The sequence below is a fragment of the Cynoglossus semilaevis genome, chromosome 14 (genome assembly GCF_000523025.1).
Source record: "Cynoglossus semilaevis isolate Cse_v1.0 chromosome 14, Cse_v1.0, whole genome shotgun sequence".
In the NCBI taxonomy this organism is placed as follows: Eukaryota; Metazoa; Chordata; class Actinopteri; order Pleuronectiformes; family Cynoglossidae; genus Cynoglossus; species Cynoglossus semilaevis.
This window is the reverse complement of record NC_024320.1, coordinates 10,651,945-10,670,693: the sequence shown is the minus strand read 5'-3', so window position 1 is coordinate 10,670,693 and position 18,749 is coordinate 10,651,945. Positions and strand designations below refer to the sequence as shown.

General features: G+C 39.9%; 1 protein-coding gene across 4 annotated transcripts in view; it reads left to right on the top strand.

The window, feature by feature from the left end:
* tns1a (tensin 1a) overlaps nt 1–18,749 on the top strand; it is a 77,987-nt gene that overhangs the window by 35,697 nt on the left and 23,541 nt on the right. For all 4 annotated transcript variants that reach the window (XM_025062306.1, XM_025062305.1, XM_025062304.1 and 1 more), the window contains 14 exons: nt 6,230–6,268; nt 8,778–8,819; nt 10,392–10,441; nt 10,674–10,845; nt 10,928–10,978; nt 11,064–11,186; nt 12,437–12,501; nt 12,591–12,674; nt 15,081–15,193; nt 15,286–15,346; nt 15,441–15,516; nt 15,596–15,725; nt 16,069–16,134; nt 16,221–16,346. In XM_025062306.1, the coding sequence (XP_024918074.1) occupies nt 6,230–6,268; nt 8,778–8,819; nt 10,392–10,441; nt 10,674–10,845; nt 10,928–10,978; nt 11,064–11,186; nt 12,437–12,501; nt 12,591–12,674; nt 15,081–15,193; nt 15,286–15,346; nt 15,441–15,516; nt 15,596–15,725; nt 16,069–16,134; nt 16,221–16,346 (1,198 nt within the window). The remainder of the gene's footprint in view (nt 1–6,229; nt 6,269–8,777; nt 8,820–10,391; nt 10,442–10,673; nt 10,846–10,927; nt 10,979–11,063; nt 11,187–12,436; nt 12,502–12,590; nt 12,675–15,080; nt 15,194–15,285; nt 15,347–15,440; nt 15,517–15,595; nt 15,726–16,068; nt 16,135–16,220; nt 16,347–18,749) is intronic.

The window sequence follows — 18,749 nt, the reverse complement described above, 5'->3', positions numbered from 1 at the left end:
TCATCTACTGCTTGGAGCAGGTTCAGAAAAGTATCTTTTTTTTTCCTTTATATATCTCAAACTAACTGCTGCAGAAATGAGAACTTTGACTTCATTATACCACCATCATATTTTTATGGATTTAAATCTGGATACAGTATACTGAGTCATACTTTAGACTCTTTAGAAATGTCAATCTCAATGTCAGTACTTGTATGTGACCAAAACGTCAACTCAAGCCATTAAGGTTCCATGAGAATGACTATAAAACTGTGACTTGGCTTCAGTGTTCAGAAACGTCCTTCAAAGATTTTATTTGACTTTTCTTTATTGACTTGGCGTCCAACTCTAAACACCGGAGATTTAAGGAGATATTTCTACTTATTTTAAAATTTAGAAGAAGTACTACCGACAGTCGACTTCATAACTTTGACTTTACACTTCGTCTTGAAAACTTGAAATACAACTTTTCTTCAGAGGTTGTGAATCTGACTTGAGTGTCTGGGGACAGAACCCAGTGTTGACTTTTTCTCCAAAAAGTTAACTCTAAAAAGTTCCTTGAGAAATAACCCATTTCTTCAGTTGTTTATTGGTAGTTTGAATTGAATTGAGCCTAATATTTTTAATATGATCTGATGTAAAATCCTAAACAGATTCTTTTTTCTTCACTTTGTTTCCAACTTTGGTGAATATATTTGGATTCATATCAGGTCATTTTTGACATTGAAACAGTGGGAACTGCAAAAAAAGAGACATGATTCAGGATCAGTATTTGCAGGATGTTGGTCAACATTTCGGGATCAAACATTGAAAAAAAAACAACTGCCTGATTCTTAACCTAAGCCCAAATTCTCAACTTAAATTGGTACGACGTAAACAGGACATGCTATAAACATCGCCTCAGCAACAGCAGCCTGCAGCGTGCTGGAGGAGAAGAGAGGAATGATGTCAGTTTGAGCAGACACTCCAACCTGCAGTATTGGTATCGGACATGTAAAAGTTGTATTGAGCCATCCCAAATTAATAAAATATTCCTGGGGATAATCTGAGGCAAATTGAAGAGGGGTATAAAATGCTATTGAAAAACTCTTTTGAATATCTTTGAATCACGTTTAAAGTGGTGTCACAATTACAAGTAATTAATGATAATAATAATGAAATTATTAACTCAACCCCGTGTACAAAGCTCCAGAGTTCTTGTCTATGTTCCAGTCCACTCCAGAATCCCACTCTCTGGTGCTGTAGTGAAGTACCATCAACTACAGGACAATGTCAGCTTTACAGATCTCACCTAAGGCTTCTGACCTTTTGCTCACCTCCCACTTGGCCCCTCGTCAGGCCTCTTGTCTGGGTTAAGGTTGTGTACTTGACTCCTTTGACTTCCTGTTAAGGCCCAGTGGTTTCTCAGACGCCCCTCGTGATTGGCTGTGATTATGAACCTACTGTTTGAAAACCCATGTAACCCACTTTGAATCTCATTCTTTACCTGTTGGAAATATTTTTAGTGCGATCTACTCTCTGAAACATGTTTAAAAAGATGGTAAGGTAGGCTTTAGGTCAACTTTAGCTTTATTAATTATGTAATTTAATTCCCTAATATTTTCCTTTCATTTTTGGCTTTCATAAAGATTTTTTTTCATTTATACAGTACAGTTGAATGCACCTCCAAGCGCTTCATACAAAAGTAAATAAGTAAATCAATTTGCTGATTAGTACAGAAAAGTTTCCTCCAACAGGAATGTGAAAAGGATTACGCAGTCGGATTTGGATCGCAGATGGATTTCTGTAAACGTGAACAGGCTCCTCCAGCTTTGTTGTCTTGTGTATTAAATAATGGAAGATAGTTTTACTGCTGTCTATTTTCTGTTAGCCTACTGCTAAATGTAGTTTGCAGTTTTTCTCACATATAATTAGTCTCAGAGCAGAGTCGGCTGTTTGGAGATTAACATAAACCCATCAGACCCGCTCTTCTGTGTCGATCTTCCACTCTCTCTGTCACTGCCTGCTTTTTCTCTCCAGTTGACGTTTGCCGAGACTCTATTTCATAACGTTGTATATTGTGTCACATTCCATCCCTCACCTTTACCAACCTCAGTCCTCAAACCTAAACCCGACCAACAGAACCGACAGAGGCAACAAGGACTGGCCAATCAGAGATGATGTCACTTCACTGCAGAGTGGCTGTGTAGAAACTCTATGAAGGGAATCTGGATAACAGAGTCTGGAGCAGAACTCGACCACGGTCCACTGATCTGTCGTTGTTCTGACATGTAGAGTAGAATGAAGTCCACAGGGGTAAATTACAATTTAAAAAACCTGCAAACAGCCTCATGTTAGCTTTAGGATTATTGGTCGATTAGAAACAAATTTCACTTGGTGCCTTTACACTTATTGCTCCCATGTATAGTACATCCAATAATTAGCACTGCAGTTTTACCAGTAAGTCTTTTTCTGCAGACCCTAAACACATCCCTCAGACCATCCATCACTGAAGTAGTCGGTAGAAAAAGTCCTGATCTGGACACATTCAGACACGTTATACAGTTCAGTCCACTGTACTGTGACTCCTGTCTGCTGTGAGTTCAGGCAGATGATCTGGTAATTATGAATGTCAACCATGGCCCCAGGTCAGTGGAGGAGCAGCCATGAGCTGAACTGTCTGTGGCTCTTCATACGTACTCACAGCTCCATGGACTGTTGGAGACTGCAGTGCAGCAGCAGCAGCAGCAGCAGCAGCAGCAGCAGCAGCAGGTTTGTCAAAGGAAACATTCAGCTGTGACGCCAACAGAGACGTGTGTTTATGAAACGACCTGGCAGGATTACATAAATGTTTTTATTTGATGATGAAGATGAGGCTAAATTACATGTCCTGTCCTGACTGTTTATATTCTGGACATTTTCTTTCATTGATGAAAAGCAGAATGTATAAATCACATCTCTCTCTCCACAACTACATGTGACTCTATCAACACCTCTGCCATTGGAGCAGATCTCGAACACAAGACAATAATAATATAAATTATTATTTTGCATCAGTTTTTCATAGGAAATTTAGCTGGAACTTGGCCAGTACCTTTTGAAAATTTAAAGATTTTCAAAATAAAACATTTTGTTTAGTGTTATTCTCCTCGTATTGAAACCTTAAATGTGTATTATTTTTTAAAGCTTGGCTGATATTTTTAATTGAAGAAACTAAATGGAAATGACCAGATTCTCTTGAAATGTAAATTGTTAAGTATTTCACTGTGGCCTGGTATAAAATGATCTATGGACTGGTACCAGTCCTCTTGACAGGGGGTTGGGGACCCCTGATAAAATTATATATAATAGTGGCAGCACACAAAATGTTTATCCTAGGGATGTTTTGTTGAAGTGGGTTTCTTGTTAGAAACATATATAGCAGAAAAGCTAAGAAATGAATCAATAAACTGTTTGACTTTTAGAATAGAAGGTTATATGGAAGTAATGCTGTTTAAAGATGTGGTATTTAAGAAGGGGGCAGCATAGAGCAAATGGACAAAGAGCTTTCAGAGGGATGAATCCATGTTGGAAATGATTGGTGGACACCACTTTTCTGGAAGATTGCAGAAGGGAACCATAGTTAGCATATTTACTGGGTAAGACATGAAAGGGAATATATATATTTATATATGTGTGTGTGTGTGTGTATGTATTTATGTACAGTGAAGGCAAACTGAGACTCTGAATGACTTTAACACATGCAACAGAAACATCAGCAATTAAATCCATTCATTCAATAAACCAAAAAAAAAAAAGACCCACAAGTTATCATAAAAAACTGTGCTTAACAAGGCTGGACTGTCTGTTTATGGAAAAATGAATATTAGGGCTGTCAGTTTGGCCGCTGACAGTTAGAACCACATAAACTTGGTCTGTGAAATTTCCAGCCATATTTCTTGCCTGCCTATTTTCCCCTGCGGAGAATTTTTCAGCTGTGAGCTCGTAAATGCTGGCGTATGAAATTAGATTTTACTGTATTGTAAATGGCAAAAAGCGGCTGACCTCACGGTGCAGATCGCATTGCAGACTTTATGTGCTTACGGCAGATTAGGCCACAAAAATCTGCAACATGCAGCCTCTGGTGGAATTCCAGGGTTTAAAAAAAACTAAGCGACATCTCATCAGGAGACTATGGATCCAAAAAAACAAGTGAGGACTTTGCTGCTTTGCCCTGGGTTGACCAAGTTTGTACAGCAATGTGTTAGCTGCACACTGTTAGCACAAATGTATATCCAAAAGAATATCAAAAACATAAAAGTTTGGCTAAAAAATTGCCCAAAGATTATTAACAGGCAAGTTGGAGATGTTTAAGAATCAGCTCCACTCTAAAAATAGCAGAAATCGGAAACGTTACTTACATAAGCTAGCTAGCTTAGGGTTAACACAAAATAGAACCAAATGTGACCAAATGTGAGGACAAAGAAACCAAAGATGGTAAAAAATGTGTTTATTATGGCACTAGCATAAAATTAGACCATTAAAGTAGCCGATATTGTACAGCCATATTTAATAGGGCTGACTAATTCATTCATTGCCATGATTAACATGTTATGTTTTGACAGTCGTTCTTTGGCTAAGCTAAACAGTTAAACATATTTATTTACCATATTTCAAAACTTTTCCAAAAATATGGGCCAGGAGCCACACTTTGAACACACCTGAATTCCGTCCAATTGTAGGGTAAATGTTGGCAGTCTGGTTTATTCAGCTTCATCTGTTCTGACACACTAACTGCTATAACAACCAAGTCAATGAGACTCTGTTTTTCTCAGAGCAAACTACTGGCAAACACTTCCTTCTCTGCCTGCGTCTGTCGTCCACTGATAGAGTCTCTGCCCACACACACACACACACACACACACTGTGTTCACATTGATGTTGTCACACACTGAATGTAAATACAATCAGATGGAAATGCTTGGGCTGTTGACGTTCGTGACGACTGATTTGCGGTCCAACACAGTGACCCAGACTATCAGGAGCCTGTCATGGACACGATGTCCTAAGTGTTTGGAGAAGAGATCCCAGAACCCCCCTCTCTGTCCCCCATCTGCTATTTAAAGATGCTACGTGCATCAGGGCAACATCAGGAAATCAACACCACTCTAATTTTGAGGGGAAATTATAATTAGGGCACCAGTGATACTGTTGCTGGGAAGTGTGGAAACATGCACTGGCATCAGACCACCACTGTACACTGAGTGACCACTTCATGAGGGACCAGCATCCTCATGTGTCATGAATTCACCGATGCTCTTCAACCTGTTGTATCTTGACTTTTCTGCTTCCATCATTTTCTTTCTGGTTGTGCTTGACTTGGTCTACAGCAGTTCACCCTTAGCCTGTTTATATTTGAATTCCCCGCTGCCCGGTGATTGGCTGATAAAACATTGCACGAGAAACCTGTGAACCTAACGAGGTGGCTGTGCTACACAGTGATGACCTCTTTGTCTTCTTTTCCTTTTAACTGCATTGTCTTTATAAGGAAGTGTTTTTTTTATATCTCCCTCCTCTTTTTCTTCACTTCCTGCTTCTACCAGTCACACCCCAAATCACAGCCTCCCTGCAATATTCTCTGTGTTTAGGACTATTTCAGCTCATTGAGACCAAGTGTGTGTGTTGGTGTGATATGGAGAAACTGGGGCCTGTACTCTGACCACCACAGGAACCCAACAGTGGGCTGGAGACCCACTCTTTACCACTGTTTGACATTGTCCTGATAAAGTCCATTATTTTCCCTGCTAGGATTAAATGAGTGTGAAACTTGGATTTCAGTTTGGTATTCTTCATAAATTCATTATAATTTTAGTTTAAAAGTTTATTGTTGCAACTCAAGGTCAAATTCTATTAAAGTTCAGTTGTTGTTTTTAGCAGTTTCTGAACAGAATGTTGAAGCTTCCATTATGGATTTGATGAAGATGCTTGATAGATATTGGTGTTACAGGAAAGTTTGCTGTAGAGGTCACTTTAAAGAACAGGTAGAAATGTACAGATGCATGAATATGTGCAAAATACAAAACATCTTAAAGTCGACTTCTGCTCGTCTTGTAAATCATGTATTTTGAAGACCGACAACCAGAATCTCTGACTACTATGATTCAATTCAGTTTAAACCCAGTTTATAAGGTGACATGGAGGTCATGACATGTCATCACGTCAACATTTATACACTGATGAAATGATGGGAATGTTTGCTGTTCACTGACCAAATCCTTTTGTCGTTCATCAGGTCACAACATCATGTCAGACGACAGCTAGCAATGAGGTGGTGAGTACATCCCTGCACGGTCTTTGTACAGTGTTTGTGTTCATTTGCTTCCACTGAGCCTCCTGACAGCGTCAGTAGTGGCTGGTCAGCTTCCAAACACTCTTCACAGGTTACTTCATGTGTGGATGCCTTACGGACCAAACATGTCATTACTTGCTCCTTGTTTGGTGAAGTCGTTTGAAATGAAAAAGCTCTGTTCAGACTACCAACTAGGGATGTAACCAGTACCAGCATCGGTCCGTACGCTGCACTGAAATAATTTGCACTTGGAAAACCGATGCTGATCAGGGGACACAACCGTCCATAACAGCTTTTCACCACAACCAGCGCTGCAGTGGTCACCAGGTGTTGTTTGTTTTTCCTGCTGTAGTTCAGTGACTCACTAATCGTTTATTCATGTAGTTCAACAATACCAGCAGTTTGAAGGACCTTTGACATCATGGACAAATACAAGAGGACACTGTAACATCTGTTCTGTTATGAAAACTTGTTGTCACCATGTCATGATTAGTGATGGGCGATACCTGAATTTTCTTTTAATGAAACAATACCTATTACTTTATATACTTGACCCAGTAAAACACATGACACATTCTGGCCATTTAACACATTTTCCTGCTTGATGTCTTCACTGTTGTTTAACCACACACTGCACATCAAGTTAGTTTCATGTTTATTAATATTCAACATAATCAGTTCGTATCAGTTTGTTATCTGCAACTACACTATTGAAAATACTTGTAGTGGTTTGTAAAGCCATACTAGCAACCCCACCACAGAGATGTTGTTGACCCTGACATCTTCCTGGATCTGTTCAGAAACGTAGGAAGGAGGATAAGGTTAGGGTCAAAGGTCAATCCCTACAACCATAGAACTTCCTCAGTAACACAAAGACAAGACTCCATCTGGACATGTGTTCCACACTTACAAGGCAGTGAGGCATTGGTCAGAAAATGTAATAATCAGTATCACACAGTGACCTTTGACCTCTGTTCTATTTTACTTCCACTAACAACAGTTAGAGTAATAAAAAAGGCCAAATTCAACCGAAAGAATCATTTGTCTTTAGTGACAACCCCAGGCTCAGCTGGATTTATGACAATTCTTAATGTGTGAAAGACTTGAGCTGCCCAAACATTTGTGATGGCCTAATTCCCCTCTTACGATGAGTAAGACATCCATGCACACACGGCACTACACTTTTGAAAAAGTGAAAAGTTCTCATGCCTGCTATAGAGGTTTTCGTTCCGCTCCATGAATCAGCAGACTGGTGAAAACACATCTTAGTGTAATCAGTCGTCCTCACTGAGGCCGTGACCAAATTAGGAGCATTTTCAGCTACGGTGGCTTCTTTCCACTGATTTAGTGCAGATGGTGGCTTTTCTGAATGATGGTGGCAGATTGGTAAACAGTTCCACTGCTTCAGTTTACACTGCTCCTCTCAGCCTAAGACCCTGCTGTTTTATTCTAAGAGGAACGTTTCTCTGAACAAAGTCATCACTCTGTGTGTGTGTACCTGGGTGTGTGTGTGTCTGTGTGTGTGTGCGTAGAACAACACCAGGAGCTGTGACTTTTTTGCCTCTCAAATTACCATGAAACTTTAAATATGTTTTGTTAGAACAATATTAAAACGTTTATTAGACTTGGACTTATATCAACGATTGACATTGTTCCAAATCTCACCACAATGACATTTCACTGCTGTAGCATTAGTAGAGACAGGCTTTGTAGGTCTAACAGTTAAATAAAGAACATTTTTATGTTAATTAAGGTTTTCATCCTACTGGATATACAGTATATCATACAGATATTTATATATTATTTTCTGTTACTTACTGGCCCCACAGACATACCATAGGTCATAGAATGGGTGGGGGTTTTGATTAGTTCTGGGTTGGGACTGGCTCCACCACGAGCCTCAGACAGTGTAAATGAGCCAAGTGTAGAAATGAGTGACTGCCATTCTGATGGGTATGCTGTAATGTCAAGATAACTGAGCCAAAGATGACCGCAACATTGAAGCTTCTTTTCACCGAAGTACTTCAAGTCTGAAGTGTTACCCAAAAGCAATTCACACATGTTAACTTGACGGTGCTCTGAAGCTGCCTGAAACATTATTGTAATGAAGTGGCAAATAGCTTGTTCTCTTTGCAAGTTATTACATAAAATAACCATACAACAGTATGCCCAGTATGGCATTTTGGGAGTAACAATAGGTAATAATACAACAGATTATTGGTATTGTAATAGGTAATAATACAACAGATTATTGGAAAGATTGACAGCAGGTGTGATTTATTGTGATATTTGTATGTAAATTGTTTATTGATTTTGGAGAAAGTAAACTCACAGAAGGAGAACGTTGTGTGGGTGTGACTATTCTTCTTGTATTCTGTACTTTTTGTCTCTGAGAGAATGAGTTATGAGTTATAATGTTATAACTCATTCTCTCTCTCTCTCTCTCTCCCCCTCTCCTTCCTTATGACTCTCTCTCTATCTCTCTCCCCAGCCTCCCACTCCACAGCTGCCACTAAAGCATGTAGATACACCGGTGAGTACAGGCCTCTCCACTGGTGTCAGCACTAACACCAGATATAACAAACATGTACAGAACACAGACCCTAGTGGACAGAGACGTGTATGTGTTCTAATCTAATTAACATGTGGGTTTAATGCATTCAATTAGGGACATTGAGCTGGATTTTTGTTTTATTTAAAAAAACAATATTTTCATAACTTCAGGGCAACTTTATGTCACATTTTTAGAATTTCTTTTGTACATTAGTACATTTTTCCCTCCAAGCTTTAGCTAATTTAAACAATAAATAATTAACACTAAAATAGTTTTTACTATGAATGGTTATCCTCTGTTAGCTAGGTATAGTAAGGGTTAACTTTACTGCAGTTACCTTACTTCACCACAAGGTTAACATGATTTGACTATTAACTGTCTGTTGAGACTGCCATCGACTTTCTTTTGTTGAGGACAATTGTAGAGTTTTACAGTAAATCTTTAACACTTTCACTGGTGAAAAGTGATTTTCGTCATAATAAACACAATTTCTGAAACAGATGTGCTATTTAAAGATTTAACTGTGGTTTGAATTAGGCTTAGGTGTTCTTTTAAGTTGCACAAGGTGGCAGCAACACCTTGGACACACAGGCCAAGTACAGCTGCTGCTGGTTGTTGTTAACAGACAGAAATAGGCAGGAAACATACGGTGCACAAACACATAATTAAGGATGAGAGAACCAGAGGAGGAGGAAGGAGGCAGGCCACAGATAATGAGAGAATTAATGTGAGTTGAAACATTAGGAAAGAGGAGAACTCAGGAAACGAAATCTGTTTAAGTTCCTGATCGTAACTCCAAACAGACAATATTGTGGGTAGACAGGTAAACATGACGGTGGACAGTTCTATTCAGAAGAGTTATTCACATAAATCTTCAACCTGGAGGTGGAGCACAGTGAGCAAGGTAGGATCCTGACACAGACAAATCTGTACATTTGTATTTTTACTGTAACTTTTACTGGAGACTGGAACTAAATAGCAGAAAAAAGCGAGTATGTGAAAAAATGTTTTAGGTAAATTTACAATGATTTTTGCAGAGCACATTTCTGTAGCTTTTCAGATACACCTCCAGTTACATTGTATTAGGAAAACTAAAAAGAAAAATGGAAATAAAAGTTTGCCAAAAGTAGGAATAAAAGGAAAAATAAGAAAAATGTTGTTTACTCAGCTGTAGCTACTAAACAAATTAGCTAGAAATATATAGCTGAAAATTATTTTTTTAATAATTTTTTGATAGCCTTCCCAAAAGGTAAATATTGGCAGATGAAATGAACACTGTGTAAAGGGCTAGACAGAAGTGCAATAATAATAATAATAACAATAATAATAATTTAGTCTGTTATTTGTCCCACAATGGGGAAATTTACAGTGTGAGTCTTGCAACCCACACAGGCTGCCACAGGAGGCGCTATTAGGAACACATGTTTCCTCTAGGAACAACATTGACTATAACTTTGCCAAAAAAAATATTATATATATATATATATATTTTATGAGGAAGCTGATTTCCTCTTCACCAGCCTCTGTTTGTGGTGCGTGTTTTTCATCCAGGGATCCACCAGGTCCTGTAAGAGTGTGGAGATCAGGAGAAAACAGTCCCGGTAAGAAACAACATTTCTACTACGTTTCACCTGATTAGATGCTGAGTTTCTAGGGTTAATAACCAGCGTACCATATGTATTTTTTCTTCTCGCCAAAATTACTTACTTTCAAATTTGAATCTGACTCTATGACCTCTGACCGACCTTCAGGTCACTCCAGGGTCCACATATTTGGAAGTATTCAGTATCTTTCCTCTTGGTGATGGTGACAGTCTTCTCTCTGCTTCTCCAGAAGTCTGAGTGTGGTCCAGGCCATGGAGGAGAACTATGAGGTGGACCTGGTCTACATCACAGAGAGGATTATCTCCGTCTCTTTCCCCGCTGGTGCCGAGGAGCAGAGCTACACCAACAACCTGAAGGAGGTGGCCACGATGCTGCAGTCCAAACACGGAGAACATTATCTGGTGGGAAATCATTTCAGATTATGGTTGATCTCCAAACCTCTAGTCTCATCTGATGGTGGTTTCTGTTCATATTCTACTTAAGATGTTCAACCTCAGCGAGAGTAGGAACGATGTGTCAAAGTTGAACCCCAAGGTGTGCGCGCACACACACACACACACACACACACACACGATAAGAAACGTACAGATGTTAACTACCCTCAATGTCCCTCCTGCAGATTCTGGAGTTTGGATGGCCTGACCACCATGCACCAGCCCTGGACAAGATATGCAGCATGTGTAAGGCCATCGACACATGGCTCAGTGGAGACGCACGCAATGTTGTGGTGCTACACAACAAGGTAACGAAGCCACTCCAATTGTCCACTAGAGGGTGGTCAGCTCCACAGATTTGTGACAAAGAAAAACAGAGGAAGTAGCCTGTCCAGATACCATGTCACCTTTAGACAGGCTTCAAGGTCCAGGGACCAGTCGTTCTCTTGTCCCTGGGACATGTCCTGCTACATGTTGTGCTACAGTAAAAAGCAGAGGCAAGAAGCACTGATGAGGTGAGCAGATGAGCCTCTCTTCATTCACAAATGAGCAACATATTTGCTGGCAACACTCCTGGTCAGGGCAAATGGTAGGAGGAGTGCACTGTGTTCAAATCTGGAACTTTTCCACCTTAAATGAGGCTGTCAGTGTCCTGACAGCTCACACGGCCCCAGAAGAAGTGAGGCCAGGTGAGAGACACTGAAGGGAATTCTGTCAGTCCAACATTATTTCAAAGACACTTCTTGAAAAGACCTGAAAACTGTCAGGTAACATCAGCTCTCAGCCAAACACGGATGGGCAGGTAAAAGGAATGAAGAAGAAAAAGGAGGATGAGGAAGAAAACTGCAGTTGTTGTTATAAAGTGAAGGCTTCTGCTCTGTTATTCACTTATTATGAGACAAATATTGTGACACAGAGGAGGTTGTTAAAGAGAAATTGTTAAACAGACATTAATATTATGATATAATAATTCCTTATATGAATGAGTGGGCTCTTCTTTGGTAGAACAAACTATGGTCACCCTACTGTAAGACAACACTTACTCACTGACTATAACTGTAAAACTGTCTTTTATATTTTAATAATTTTTAGCACAATTTAATCCTGGATTAAATTAGGAATAATTTCATAGTTTAGTCCAGTGGTTTCTAAAACTGTGGTATGTGTACCACAGGTGGTGTCTGCTTCCCCTAGTGGCACGTGTGAGAGAACCTGATGCTGTATTTTAATGGTGATTCTGTAGTTGTAGTACTTGAAGAGGAAAATATTTTCATGCGTGTGGTATGCACAATAAAAAAGTTAGATAACTGCTTTAATCCATTTATATAAAATAGTTACATATTTCTGCAGCAGTTTTTGCTGCTATTTAACAAATACATATGTGTGTGTGAGCTTATATATATATATATACACAGTATATATACATATGTATATGTATATAAATATATACAGGAAGAATATATGTGTCTATATGTATGTACATATGACAATATATTAATTTAAAAGACCAGTGTGAATCAAACTGCTGACAAAGCATTCATTTCTTCCTGTGTGACAGGGAAACCGAGGTCGGACCGGGGTGGTGGTGGCAGCGTACATGCACTACAGCAACATTTCAGCAAGGTACCAAACACATGTCCACGTCAGAGCCACGTAAAAAAAAAAGAAGAAAAAGGCCAACCACCTTACATGTGTTCCTGTTTGTCATGTAGTGCTGACCAGGCATTGGACAGGTTTGCAATGAGACGCTTCTATGAAGACAAAGCACTTCCTGTGGGTCAGCCATCGCAGAGAAGGTCAGTCATTATGTCACCTCCTTTTTGTCCATTACCTAACTGGTACACAAAGTCATGAAACTGGGATGAAATTTCCTCAAAGAGGACGTTTCAGACTCTGGTCCAACCCACAGGCAAAGGAGAAATGGGCTGGAATGACCTTCTAAAGGTCAGCAAAATAGAGCACACATATTTTTGGCACCATCTTCTTAAACTAACTGGAGGATGGCTGATTTGACTTCTGTGTGCTTTTATGAGGGCCTTTAGATCCAACAAAATATTGATGTTTAAATAATTTAAATATTTTTTTGTGTGGACATATACCTAAAACAATATATATTTTGTATGGTTCCACTAGTTTTAGCCAGACGTGCAGTTATCACCTCTGACATGTAAGGATCATGGATACGGGAAAGATTTTGAAGCCATGTGTTTTGATTCAGAAGCAACGACAGAGGAAATCCTTTGAATTTATTTTCCACCCTTGTTTATCTCCAATTCACTTTTAATTGGGATAATTGTAGGTTAAATGTCACAACACAGACAAAAGTCATCTATCTTGTCCATCTATGGGATTCCACTGGTGTCTACTGGGAGGCTGCTGGGCTCAGCAGCAGTTTGTTTGTGTCTTCTAAGGATATCTAGGCAAATTCTTCCCCATTGGTTCTATTCCATTTTTAGCACCAAGTGCTTGGAGATAATGTCCTTTCCATGAGGAAAACTGCAGAGTCTGTTCCAAACCAGAGCAATTTAGACCAATCAAGAGTGGTTTTCAAGACTATTTCAGCTATTTTGTCTTGTGATTGTAGCTCACTCAGAGAGGTTTTCACCATATACACCACTGTCCTGTTGTATAGGCTACTAAACAGTGTTCCACAGGAGGCTAATGTTGGCCTTGATCCGTCACCTTCTCTCATCTTTACCTGCTGAGAACGCTGACTAAGAGAAATCAAAGAGGAGGCAGGGAATGTCACAAGAAATTATTTTGAACCACATTATTTCTTTAATAGTTCTATACAGTTCTTACTGAGCCCTGCTGCTTAGCGCCCCCTGGGGTCTGTCTGTGGATTGGGCGGGAATGAATATAATGAACAGATGAAGCCAATCATTAAATGAACAGACTTCCTGTTGGGCTCAGCGTCTTAGTTTATTAAACATCTCTTATTGTTGTCGATTTCCTCTTACAGCTGGGTGGCGTTGTACCACTTGAGTATAGCAATATTCACAAATACTCACATGAGATGTAAAACCACAATGTGACCTATGTTTTAATACAAAATAGTCAGACACAAACTGCCTTTAAAAGGGTTCTGTTGGACAAAATTCCCATTTTTATTCCACTCCATGTTCAGGCCACACAAGGAGAAATACAATATACCATGGTGGCCTTGATAAAGGATGGCCTGGACTGACTTAATATTTTGACTCCTTCTAAGTCTGGTTGTCCCTCAGAAAACTTAATTAGAAATCCACAGGCTCGTTAACTAAAATAAAGCCACTATTAGAAACTCTGTGTTCTGCTTTTTCACTAATATTGGTGACACTTTGGTTTTTGGTAAAAAAGCAGCTACAAAAATTTCCCCCAACATTTTTGTCAAAGTACAAGATCCAAGGACAGGAAGCGGAAAACAAAGCCACAGAGAAATTAAGTCGTCACAGGACAAGATGGCTGCCAAAGAGGCACAGACCCGGCCAGCATGTTCATGTGGGCTGCACATGGATTTGCTTGAGCTGAGCTCTGTGGTCCTCCATGAACAATGTCACGTTACTAGGCTAGTGTTATGTAGCAGCAGGATCGCAAACAGTTGTACTTACAGATAATGAATACTTTTCCCAGTTTGGCCCAGTTTGTGGGTCATCTCATTAGAGGAGGGTCGTGGGGTTTTGGCAAGCTCTATGCCAATGTGTTCCTGAGAAAGACACACGACCTCTACAGTAATTCTTCATCAAACATTTACCATGAGGTGACATCAGATCCTGTCACCTATGAAATCTCTTTTAAAGGCGGATATATTATCAGGATGGACAGGATCAGGAATGAGGTCATTAGAGGGACATCACAGACAGGAAGGTTTGGAGAAAAAGCTAGAGAAGCCAGACTGAGATGGTTTGGACATGTGCAGAGGAGGGACAGTGGATACATTGGTAGAAGAACGTTAGAGATGGAGCTACCAGGTAGGAGAAAGAGAGGAGATATATGGATGCAGTGAGGGAGGACATGCAGATCGTTGGAGTCAGCGTAGAAGATACAGAGAACAGGGAGAGATGGAAATCAATGATCTGCTGTGGCAAAAGGAAAAGAAGAAGATATATTGATATAAGTTATATCTCATAAAGGACATCGTTCCCTGCTGCCCCGGCTTCACAGTTTAGTACCTATTGTTTTTGACAGCTTCACAGACTTTCTCTGATTCCTTTTGTCTCCAGGTATGTGCGCTACTTCAACGGCCTTCTGTCCGGACACATAAAGATCAACAACAAACCTTTGTTCCTGCATCATGTCATAATGCACGGCATTCCCAACTTTGAGGCTAAAGGAGGCAAGTGTCTCCCCCTGCTGGAACTTAGATGATACAACTGTTATTTCTATTTGTTTGCATTGAAATGTTTTCTTGTCTTTGTCCCCTTACAGGCTGCCGTCCTTTCCTGAAGATCTACCAGGCCATGCAGCCAGTCTATACGTCAGGAATCTAGTACGGAAACTCTTGTTTTAGACATTTCAGTGGATTCAGTAAATGGATTTTCACAGATTATTGTTGTTGTTGTTGTTATATTTCACCATCACAGTAATGTACAGGGAGACAGCAACACCAGTATCTGCATCACCATCGAACCAGGGCTGCTTCTGAAGGGAGACATCCTGGTAAAGACTCAGTCACCGCCGTTAGCTGTGAGCATGTCAGCTGTCAGTTGTACCTGAGTGTTCTGATCTTTCACCACAGCTCAAGTGTTACCACAAGAGATACAGGAACCCCACCAGAGACGTGGTTTTCAGAGTGCAGTTCCACACCTGTGCCATCCACGACCTTGGCGTAGTTTTTGGAAAGAATGAGTTGGATGAAACGTTCAAAGGTACAGTCGAAAAAACGTGATTTAATGGCTTTCAATATAAAGAAGGTTGTAGTTTTTTAGTAGCTTATGATCCCCCAGCTGGAATTCAAAATATTCCTCCTGAATTATCCTGCAGTTAAAGACAAACTGGTCACTGCTCATACTTACATCTGCAAGTGAACAGCGCCCTCTTGTGGTGATATTTAGTCAGTACGTATTCACGTTGAGGAAAAATGTGCTGCAGTCTTAAAACGTACTGTAGAAGCACGGTACAAGTGGACATGTTGTGTACAATAGTGTCTCATTATGGTCATGTGTGTCTTGCTGTCTTCACTTGGCCTTTAATAACTACATCTCTGTTCAGATGAGAGGTTCCCAGAGTATGGAAAAGTGGAGTTTGTCTTCTCATACGGCCCAGAAAAAATCCGAGGTACATATTTCACTGCGCCTCTTCATCCTTGTTATTGATTTATGTCAAAGCTGCTGTCACTCAACTTGACTTGTCCCGCTCCTCAGGCCTGGGCCACCTGGAGAATGGACCAAGTGTCTCTGTGGACTACAACACCCAGGATCCTCTGATCCGCTGGGACTCGTATGAGAACTTCGACCATCGATGTGAGGAAACAGCAGACGGGGAGAACGGTATGTTCAGGAACAGATGCACACTCATCTACACAACACAACACACACAACACAAACTATTCCTTAAACAGTTTCTTTTTTTTGCAAACCCTTACATATTTGTCTTTAACTTCAAGGATAAGCCATGGTTTTTAGACCACAGTGTGATAAGTTATACCTCACTGCCATTGAGGTTTAACTATAAGTTGCAAAATCCAAACTAGAGAGAGAATTTAGCTAAGGTACGGTCTACTTTTACAGTTAATTTTCTACACTGCCTGAATGGTCCAGGCTCTGGTGTAGACTTCAGTGCATGTGTGTTTCACCAAACACACACAAACACACCACCTTTCCCCCAGTCTGTCCTTTAAATAGCTGCTGTAGAAATAGGGGAGGCGTCAGTTGCCCTACTATTGGCTTCAGCCTCCCTTCCCCAACTCAGAGGCTGTAGCCTGACACCAAGATAGTTATAACCTAAAAACTCACCTCTGTGCACAATTCTGCTTTTAGCTTCTGGGGCAGAAAGAATTCTGAATAATAAAAACTAAGGCTGTTGAAGTTAAAGCATTTTAATGTGATTATTTACTGGTTAGCAGTGGATTAATAACAGTTAATCTGGACTGGTTGTGATAGTTAGGAAGCCCTGTATGTTCCTGTATATTACTTTATAAAATTCATTTAAAAATGTCATTCAAAATATGAACTTATTAAATAAGAACAGAGTAACATTTGTTTCTTTAAAGTAAATTGTATGCTGCTCTGCAGATTAGGGACATTTTAAGGTGATTTTTAAGTCAAATTCAACCTCAACATCTATCTAATAATAACATGTCAAACATTGAACTCTGATATGAATCACAAAAAGAGAGTAAAGAAAACACATCATCTCAACAACATGCCAAACTTTTACAGCAGTGCACATCAGTCTTCATTCTCACCATATGCTTCCATGAGACATACTGTATGTGTACTATATGTATATGTATATGTACTTCTTAGTGGCCAAGGGTGGAATGATCCTGTACTTCAATTAAAATAAAATCTCAACATCAGTCAATAAGAGGGGCATGGATGAAAGATTTGATTTAAATCATTTTTACAGCTTGTACTTAAGTTCCTTTTTTAGGCTGTTCTTTTTTAAATCCCTACACCTTATTTAAACTGTATCATCATAACGTGTGTACAAGTTCATGCTCTTAAAAAATAACTGTCTGATAAATATAAATGTCCAGTGGGTTACCACCATTCCAGGATCAGTTATGCCATAAAGCATCTCCGTCTAACATCATCGTAAAACCTCCTGTTTCTGCTCCGTTAGCTGTGATGCTACTGGAGGTAGCTGGCAGCTCCCCTGCAGCCTCCCCTGGACCCTCTTAGTAATGATTAGATCCATGATCACTGCTGTTAATCGGAGACGTTTGCACAAACAGGAGTATGCTGTCGTCCTCTGTCGAGTCAGGACTTGGCAGCCACTGTGGTGCAGCATCCACTTTTATATATGGGCTTTGAAAAGACCCATTTCATTTTTATGAACATCCCCCCGGGAAGCGTTGCAGTAATTGCTGTGTTGCCAGAAGGTCAGCGGGAACAGCCAGGATTGCAAGTTTAATCCTAATTGAATGGGCAACGATGTTCTCAGCACTCAGCAGAAAAGACTGGCCGCAGGTTTATTCATTTGTCTAATTGCAGCTCTCCCTCTCTGATATGACAGTCTGGACTCTAAACTGGAGCAGGAGCTCGCTAAGCATTTTCTCATTCCCATTCCTCTGCAAAAACTGCAGGAAGAGACACTAGCCACAGCAGGTCATACCGGCGTCATAGTCACGCCACCATGTGACCACAAAGGCAACAACAATAACTGAATGACATTCAACATTTTTTGTCCAATATTTACAAAGATAATCTATAATAATTAGACAAGCATGTTAGTTAACTTAGTTAACTTTTGCCCTCTGTGTTTAAGTGACGTGGATAACTAAAGATTTAAATTAAATTAAATTAAACTTTAGATTAAGTTTAACTTTTTACTTTCTGCCCCCAAAAAATCCTGTGAATTTGGCTGTGGTTTATATTTAGGATTTTAACTTTTTTTTAAACTTTCTATCAGATAAATGTCAGTGCCGTACATTTTAGTGCAGTTTTACGTGTGTCAAATGTATTAAATCTCTCAGCCAAGTTATGGCCCGACGGTCACAGTGAAAAACTCTTCCACAAACACAGGAACATTGACAGGACTTCATCAGCACAGAAATATTATATAATGGTAATGTAAACATTACACAGAGGATGTGTGAACACTCGTCCTCACCCCCCACCCCCCACCTCCCCTCCAGTTATTGGTCATGTAGATCAGCACACAACCCTAGGCCTCCAGATCTTGTCCACCTTTATTAGGAGTCCCATCTCTCATTGGCTCCTGTCAGA